The sequence below is a fragment of the Orycteropus afer genome, unplaced genomic scaffold, assembly GCF_000298275.1.
Source record: "Orycteropus afer afer isolate SDZICR_OR568_19922 unplaced genomic scaffold, OryAfe1.0 scaffold00020, whole genome shotgun sequence".
In the NCBI taxonomy this organism is placed as follows: domain Eukaryota; kingdom Metazoa; phylum Chordata; class Mammalia; order Tubulidentata; family Orycteropodidae; genus Orycteropus; species Orycteropus afer.
Genome location: NW_006921607.1, coordinates 11443947 through 11452408, shown reverse-complemented (window position 1 = coordinate 11452408; position 8462 = coordinate 11443947). Strand labels below are relative to the sequence as shown.

The 8462-nt window shown below is 49.9% G+C and overlaps 1 protein-coding gene across 1 annotated transcript; it reads left to right on the top strand.

Annotated features, from left to right (window-relative positions):
• Positions 1-3639: 3639 nt before the first annotated feature.
• GDF5 (growth differentiation factor 5) lies at positions 3640-7435 on the top strand. The gene is made up of 2 exons (XM_007934600.2): positions 3640-4264; positions 6561-7435. Exons 1-2 carry the CDS (start codon positions 3640-3642, stop codon positions 7433-7435), a joined length of 1500 nt encoding a protein of 499 aa, XP_007932791.1.
• Positions 7436-8462: the final 1027 nt, after the last annotated feature.

The following is an 8462-nucleotide window of genomic DNA, read 5'->3' as shown; positions in this document are numbered from 1 at the left end:
ACACAACAGCCTCTGACCTGAGACTCTGCCATGTCCCCAAAGTCTCGGCTCACTGAATAAGACCTTCATTGAAAACCAAGAATATTATAGCTGCTCCCACCACCTGTTCAGTTCTTATGTTTCTAGAAGCCACATTAAGATTCTTTGGCATGGAATATGCAAAAGTGAGAGTTAGGCCGAAAAATAATTTAACCTCTCTGAACTTCAGTTTCTTCTGTAAGATGAGGGTATTAAGAGTACTTCCACCTTAGGGTTGTTGAGAACATAAAGATAAAAATGCAATGGGATAATAGGCCAGAATCCAGTTTATTACTGGAGTAAACACTCAGTAAATAGTAGCTATTATTTGCCAGATGCTAGGCTAATCACTTTTTATGATTTATTTCATTAAATCACCACAATAACCCGATGAGATAAGTACTGTCATTATCCCTGTTCAGAGGTTCAGAGAGGTTTAGAGACTTCTGAAGATGGAACAGTGGGTAAATAGCAAAACCAGGATTCAAAACCAGGTTGATTTGTCTCTAGAGCCCTGGCTCGCTCTCAAACCATGTGCAGGGATTTCTTGCTTGCTTAACTCATTCATCCCTTCCTCAAGCTTACAAAGTGCCTAATAAATAAGCAAGACAGAATCTCTCCCGTTAAAGAACTCAGAGTCGAACAAGAAAGCATAATAGCTTTACAAATAACTACACCTTAAAGTAGAAAATTATGACTTTTGTATATAAGAACCAGTTAGAGGTTCATTCATTCATACAGCACATACTGAGAGTCCGCTATATGCCGGGCCCTGTGTCAGACACTGGGAATAATGATTTCAATAAAAATAGTGAAAGATAAATAAGATAGTCTAGTCAGAATCTAATGGGAGAGACAGATATGTAAATAAAGTATTAAAGTTATAAGGAATTAAGTTGTGATTTTAAAAAGATAAGTGAAAAGTTCAGAGAGGGAGAAATGAAGTGTGTTGGAGACAGGAGGCAGAGGCAGACTGGATAATCGTTGAACTGCCAAAGTAAAACAACAACAACAACAACAAAAAACACCCACTGCCTTTGAGTCGATTGTGACTCATAGCGACCTCCAGTGGGATTCCAAGGCTGTAAATCTTTATGAAAGTAAATTGCCTCATCTTCCTCCTGTGGAGCACAAATCCTGGTGGGTTTGAACCACCAGAACTACTTAAAGTGAAAAGGGGCACAGAAAATGTGTGGTGGCAATTCAGAAGGAGTGTGTATTTGCTGGGGAAGAAGAAGACTTCTTGGAGGTGGTGGCTCCTGGGTTGTTTCTCAGCCCGTCTGACAAGGTGAATTTCTCAAGGAGCTTGGCTGTAGGAGCCACTGAGAGCTGACTTGGAGAGATCTTGGCAACCTGGAAGCCAGTTATACTTGGACAAATAGGGAGGAAGACTGAGACAGTGGATGGGAAAGAAGAAACATCAGGGATATTAGATCCGATAACTGGTTAAGTGGGGTTGCCAGTGAAATAATGGATGGGGGAACATTATCAAAAAGTCAAAAGAGAAGTCAAGGGTTGTGAACCTGGGTGACGAAAGTGACAATAATTAATGCAGCCCTTCTTTTTGTTGTTAGTTGCCATCAAATAGGGTCCAATTCATGGCAACCCCATGTATCACAGAACAAAACATTTACCCAGTAGTATACATCTTCATGATCATTGGTACACTTGAGTCTATTGCTATAGCCCTTCCTTAAAGCTCCCCCCAAAGTGCTTGGTGGTTCGTTGGCCCTTGTAGATGGAGAGGTAGCATTTCCTCATCTAAGAGCACCAGAAGCAGCTTGGAATGGCCAAGTGGTGCAGCTGTGCTCTGATCGCCTGTGAGACCTGCGTAAGTCATCATGAAAAGACTGGTTGGGTGCTTGGACACCCTGGGCATGGATTTCATCTTATTTCACTCATCAAATACTCACTGAGCTTTGGCTGTATGCCAGGCTATGCAGGAAACCAATCGGGTGACCTCAGAGTGCAAATAGACCCCTGTTAGGCAAGCTCAGAGGAGCTCAGACTGAGAAAGAAGCCTATCTGACTACTGCTTGTACTGCTGCTACAACTCTTTACAATGTGGTGATGTTGTAGAGAGATACACAAGAGGGGAAGTGATGGGCTCTGTCTGGGGATCAGGGAAGGCTTCCTGGAGGAGGTGGATTCTCAGCTGAACTTCTTGGGATGAGGAGGACCTCCTCCAGTTGTCAGTGTGAAAGGAGGAGATTCCAGGTGAAGGGAACAGTTTCCTCCAGTGACTGTGTTGAGTTGTCCAGAGGCTCTGTGGGGCAAGCTCCCCAAAAGGAGGGGGCTTCAGTATTTCAGTGGGGTACTTGAACCCCTCCAGCGGGCTGGAGTTCAGACTTCCTGAGCTGCAAGAAAAGCAACAACAAACAAGCATGTGGGAAATCTCTTTTCCAGCCTCCTGAAGGGGTCACTGCTGCCCCAGGATGCATCTGCCACCTCTGGACTCAGCCAGTCCTTTCCAAGAAAACTCCAGTGACATCTTTGCTGGGGTGGTGGTGGGGTACACCCTGGACCTGCTTCCTCTGAGGAGCAAACTTAGGGGGTGGCAATGCCCTCAAGCCTGAAGAAATAATTTGAACTCAGTCAATGGCATTTAGGGGGAAGGGCGCAGTGGGCATTGATAGTTCTTTGTCTCTGGGTCACCACAAGTTTATTAAAATAAAAGAAACTGGGTAAATGCTGCCATCTGTGCCGCCCCACCAAACAAATCAGGCCCCAGACTAGATGCAGGGGCTATAACTGCTTTAAAAACACTCCAAAGACTTAACTGAAAACCCAAACTCCCCATGCTTCTGGGGTTTAAGATCCTGGAGTTCATTTCTCAGCATCTCTCCTTAGGAAGGTGGGGTGGGCTGCTCCATGAGGTAAAGGTGAAGACCCCTGAGTCTGCTCCATGGACTGGGAGGCCCCTAAGCCTCGAGTCCCACTGCGGGGCTCTGTGCCAAGAGCCCCTGTGAGCCACAGCCTCGAAAGGGCAGTGGTGATTTTTTTCACATAAATATATCGCACTTAAATGAGTTTAGACAGCATGACATCAGAGAGTAATTAAATTGGTTTGGGTTGGAATTCCGTTTCCAATTCCTGAGTTCAGGTTTGTAAAAGATTTTTCTGAGCACCTGCAGGCGTGTGTGTGTGTGTGTGTGTGTGTGTGAAGTATTTTCACTGGAAAGGATTCAAAACTAAAAAAAAAAAAAAGAAGAAGAAGAAAGAAAAAAAAAAAAAACTGGAGCACACAGGCAGCATTACGCCATTCTTCCTTCTTGGAAAAATCCCTCAGCCTTATACAAGCCTCCTTCAAGCCCTCAGTCAGTTGTGCAGGAGAAAGGGGGCGGTCGGCTTTCTCCTTTCAAGAACAAGTTATTTTCAGCTGCTGACTGGAGACGGGTGCACGTCTGGATACGAGGGCATTTCCACTATGGGACTGGATACAAACACACACCCGGCAGACTTAAAGAGTCTCAGACTGAGGAGAAAGCCTTTCCTGCTGCTGCTACTGCTGCCGCCGCTGCTTTTGAGGGTCCAGTCCTTTCATGGTTTTTCCTGCCAAACCAGAGGCACCTCCGCTGCTGCCGCCGTTCTCTGTGGTGCCATTCAGCGGCTGGCCAGAGGATGAGACTCCCCAAACTCCTCACTTTCTTCCTTTGGCACCTGGTTTGGCTGGACCTGGAATTCATCTGCACTGTGTTGGGTGCCCCTGACTTGGGCCAGAGACCCCAGGGGGCCAGGCCAGGATTGGCCAAAGCAGAGGCCAAGGAGAGGCTCCCCCTGGCCCGGAATATCTTCAGGCCAGGGGGTCATAGCTATGGTGGGGGGGCCACCAATGCCAGGGCAAAGGGGGGCAATGGGCAAACAGGAGGCCTGACACAGCCCAAGAAGGATGAACCCAAAAAGCTACCCCCCAGATCGGGTGGGCCTGAACCCAAGCCAGGACACCCTCCCCAGACAAGGCAGGCTGCAGCGCGGACTGTGACCCCAAAAGGACAGCTTCCCGGGGGTAAGGCACTCCCAAAGACAGGATCTGTCCCCAGCCCCTTCCTGCTGAAGAAGGCCAGAGAGCCCGGGCCCTCTCGAGAGCCCAAGGAGCCGTTCCGCCCGCCCCCCATCACACCCCACGAGTACATGCTCTCGCTGTACAGGACGCTGTCCGATGCTGACAGAAAGGGAGGCAACAGCAGCGTGAAGTTGGAAGCTGGCCTGGCCAACACCATCACCAGCTTTATTGACAAAGGGCAAGGTGAGGGGGCGGGGTTGCAGGGGCACGGCTCTTGAGGGAGGGGCATAGGCACGCATGGAGGGGCTGTCAGAGCCCTGACATTGCGCTGGTGGGAGATGGTGTGTGCATCTGGCCTGGGGTGGGTGTCTGGGACTTAGCTCATGCTTACCAGGTCCTGGACTGATGCCATGTCAGAGCTAGAGGGCACCTAGGAATCACCATGACCAATTCCTGTCAGGTGTAGAAGGGGTCACTAAAGTCCTGAAAGGAGACAAGACCTGCTCTGGATCACACAGCCAATTCTTGGCAGAGTTGGGGACCAGACTCCTTGCTCTGGGCCTGTATGAGTTGGCCAAACTTCCCAGGCTCTAGGGGTTTGTAGGTTTTCTCAGATGGCAGAGAGAGAAACGAATCTCTAGAGTTTCTCAACTTTGCCCTCAGGCTAGGGGGCAGAGGAAACAGTAGATGAGGACAGTAGACGGGACATCTTGGAGTCCTGGAAAAATGTTTATTTCTATGGGGCGGCAGCAGACCTAGGGTCTAACTCACAGTGTGACCTTGGGAAAGCCCTTCTTCCCTGGGATCTCAGTTTCTCTATCTGTTCAAGTATATGTGGGTTGGAACGGATGATTTCTGAGAGCCTTTAAAATGTGTTCTGTCCTGAGAGAGCTAAACACATAGTTTTCATCATAAAGCCAGAAGAATACCTAGTCCCCTCATTTCTCCCTGTCCACCAGGTGTTACTGTCTTGACTGGTTCTCTAAACTTGTGTGTGATTTCAGCCAGCTCTTTCCCGGGTCAGGGCCTCAGTTTCTCCTCTCCGTAAGTGTGAAGAGGGGGTTGCACCAGCAGATTGTTAAGGTTACTCAAAGCTGATACACTCAGCTTCCGGAAGTCTGAGGACTTTGGCTGGCAGGGTGGGGGAGGGGTCAGAGTGGGAGAGGCTCCTCATTAGAGCTGGCCTGTAGGGGAATGATAGGGGGTGGAGATGGGGGAGGCACTGAGGCAGCAGGTCTGGCTGAGGTGGGGGAGGTGGCCTGGCTGTCTGCCCAGCCAGGGAAAGCTGTGACCCCTTGGGGGCTCATAAAATAAGTCCTTGTGCCCCCCAGCACTAAGGGAGCTTGGGGAGGGGGAGATGGGCAGTTTAAAGGCCTAATTAGTCACCTTCTAGAGAATATATGAAAGCTCCCCGATGGCAAATTGGTATTTTGGAAGGAGGGCGTGCTGATTTGGACATAGTACTGAGCCTCCTGTATACGTTTGTAATTTTAGGTACACATGCTGAATCATACACACACACATACACTCACACACACAGATACTTCTTACATACACACAGATAGATCATAAACATGCATACACACACACCCTTGAAATATTCATAAACACCCCATCGTGCATACACATAACATGCCATATATGTTATCTTACATATGAACCCAATCATACACACATACCACACACACACATATTCAGTAGGGTAAAACACATACAACAAAATCATTAGATTGGGAAGCTTGGGAAAACAGAACTGTAGACCAGCTTTGTCATGAACTCACTGTGTGACCTTAGGCAAGTCACTAGCCCTCTCTGTGCCTCATCAATAAAATGAGAGCACTAAGATCTCTTTTAGGAGCTCTGGTAGCCTAGTGCCTAAGGCACTTGACTGCTAACCAGAGGGCTGGCGGTTCAAACCCACCAGCCACTCCTTGGAAGGAAGATGGAGCAGTCTACCTCCGTAGTGATACTGCCTCAGAAACCCACGGAGGGGTCGCTGTGAGTTGGGTCTGACTCAACGGCACATAACAACACAAGATCTCTTTTAAGGTATAGCAGAAGCAGCTCGGACTAGATACAAAAAGTTCTAGGCTACATTTCCAACCTTGTTTTTTTCTAGCTGTGTCACCTAACTTCTCTGAGCCTCAGGTTCCTACTCTACGAACATGGGAAATTATACCCACCCTACCTATCTCACAGATTAAGTGTCTAATTAAGTAATGACAGAGAGAGGGACGTGTAGAGGGCAAGCTAGAAAGTTGATGAATCTCTGATGTGCGTAGATCATTGACACAGCACCCAGAACCACAAAGAACCACCCAGATCATTCACAACCACATCTACAGAGAAACACCCCTACTTGGTCTGCTGGGTAGGAAGATGCCTCATTTTGTAAAAGGCTCAGTGGTTTGGGTGTTGGCCCCTGTCACAGTAGGGAAGAGGTTACAGAAAGCTAGTTCTGTGGCCCTCCGCGGAGACGACGAGGTGACTGGTTCACTTGCTAAGAGTGCACGGCATGACTTCTGGGTGTTCTTTCTAGATGACCGAGGCCCCGTGGTCAGGAAGCAGAGGTACGTGTTTGACATAAGTGCCCTGGAGAAGGACGGGCTGCTGGGGGCCGAGCTGCGGATCCTGCGCAAGAAGCCCTCGGACACAGCCAAGCCAGCGGCCCCCGGCAGCGGGCGGTCTGCCCAGCTGAAGCTGTCCAGCTGCCCCAGCGGCCGGCAGCCGGCAGCCTTACTGGATGTGCGCTCTGTGCCAGGCCTGGGTGGGTCTGGCTGGGAGGTGTTCGACATCTGGAAGCTCTTCCGAAATTTTAAGAACTCGGCCCAGCTGTGCCTGGAGCTAGAAGCCTGGGAACGGGGCCGGGCTGTGGACCTCCGTGGCCTGGGCTTTGACCGGGCTGCCCGACAGGTCCACGAGAAGGCCCTGTTCTTGGTGTTTGGCCGCACCAAGAAACGGGACCTATTCTTTAATGAGATTAAGGCCCGCTCGGGCCAGGATGACAAAACTGTATATGAGTACCTGTTCAACCAGCGGCGGAAACGGCGGGCCCCGCTGGCCAATCGCCAGGGCAAGCGGCCCAGCAAGAACCCCAAAGCCCGCTGCAGTCGGAAGGCACTGCACGTCAACTTCAAGGACATGGGCTGGGATGACTGGATCATTGCACCCCTTGAGTACGAGGCCTTCCACTGTGAGGGGCTGTGTGAGTTCCCCTTACGCTCCCATCTGGAGCCCACGAACCATGCGGTCATCCAGACCCTGATGAACTCAATGGACCCTGAGTCCACACCACCCACCTGCTGTGTGCCCACACGGCTGAGTCCCATCAGCATCCTCTTCATTGACTCTGCCAACAACGTGGTCTATAAACAGTATGAGGACATGGTCGTGGAGTCTTGTGGCTGCAGGTAGCAGCACTGGCCCTCTGACTTCTTGGGTGGCACACCCCCAGGATGCCAGTCACAAGAATCCCCCCTACCCCCTTGCTTTCCTGGAATCACAGAGAGATCAGGAAACAGGAAACGGCAGCTAGGAGTATCTACACAGCCTGAATGAAAGGGATTCCGACAGCTTTGCTCACGTTCTGTGTGACTTGGGCTTAAAGGTCCCTCCTCATCCACAAGTCCCCCTGTTGGAGGATTTCTGCCCCTCTGCTGCTCTGACTGGCAGGGACACGCTCTGGCCCAGGGAGATAGACTTTGAGTGGGACTGAGACCCAGGAGACGGTATTTTCCAATGAGGCTGAGCCCATGATCTCTCCTTTAGCTGGACCTCCTTGGTCTCTGGACTTTTAGGGAGATCTGGTACTGTCCCTGAGCTCCCCTTGGGAGAGCCACAGGTGCCACTGCCCTTGAATCACCTTTGTGTCTGGTGACATCCTGCCCCCAGGGCAGATGAGATGCTGATTGGGTAGGGGTGGGAGAGTGGGAGAGAGGGCTTGGGCAGGGGTGAGGCATATAAGGCTGTTAGACTGTTAGATTAAAATGTACATTGATGAGATAAAAAGCAAAATTCTGCCTAAAACTGTGGCAAATTTCTTACTTACTCCAGAACCAGTGACCCTTCAAAGAATTACTGATCCAGGGAGGCGGAGAGGGTTGCCTTGCATGTAAAGAACCACTCCCCACCCCCACAATGGAAACTGAAGCAGAATGGGACAGAGAGTACTGGCTGAGCACCTCTAACCCCATTCCTCTTCCTTCCAAGGGCTTGCTGGTCTGGAGCTCCATCTACTCCATTGGGGCCTGGCAACAGAGTTCAGTTTTCTTTCTGACATTCCTCAGTCAAGTCAGTTGTCTCCGAAACAGATTCTAAATGGGAGGAAAATTGGGGATTTCATTTCCTCTAGAATCATGTCCACTTCATCAGTGTCTGCTCTGGTCCCTTGTGCACCTCCACATACTCACAGAATTAACTGATCACCATTTAAAGGGCCATC

Bases quoted from the DNA above. Each gene is read 5' to 3' on its own strand.
- GDF5 (XM_007934600.2), top strand. From the start codon at position 3,640: ATGAGACTCCCCAAACTCCTCACTTTCTTCCTTTGGCACCTGGTTTGG. The intron at 4,265-6,560 runs GTGAGGGGGCGG...TGTTCTTTCTAG, and splicing joins CTTTATTGACAAAGGGCAAG to ATGACCGAGGCCCCGTGGTC.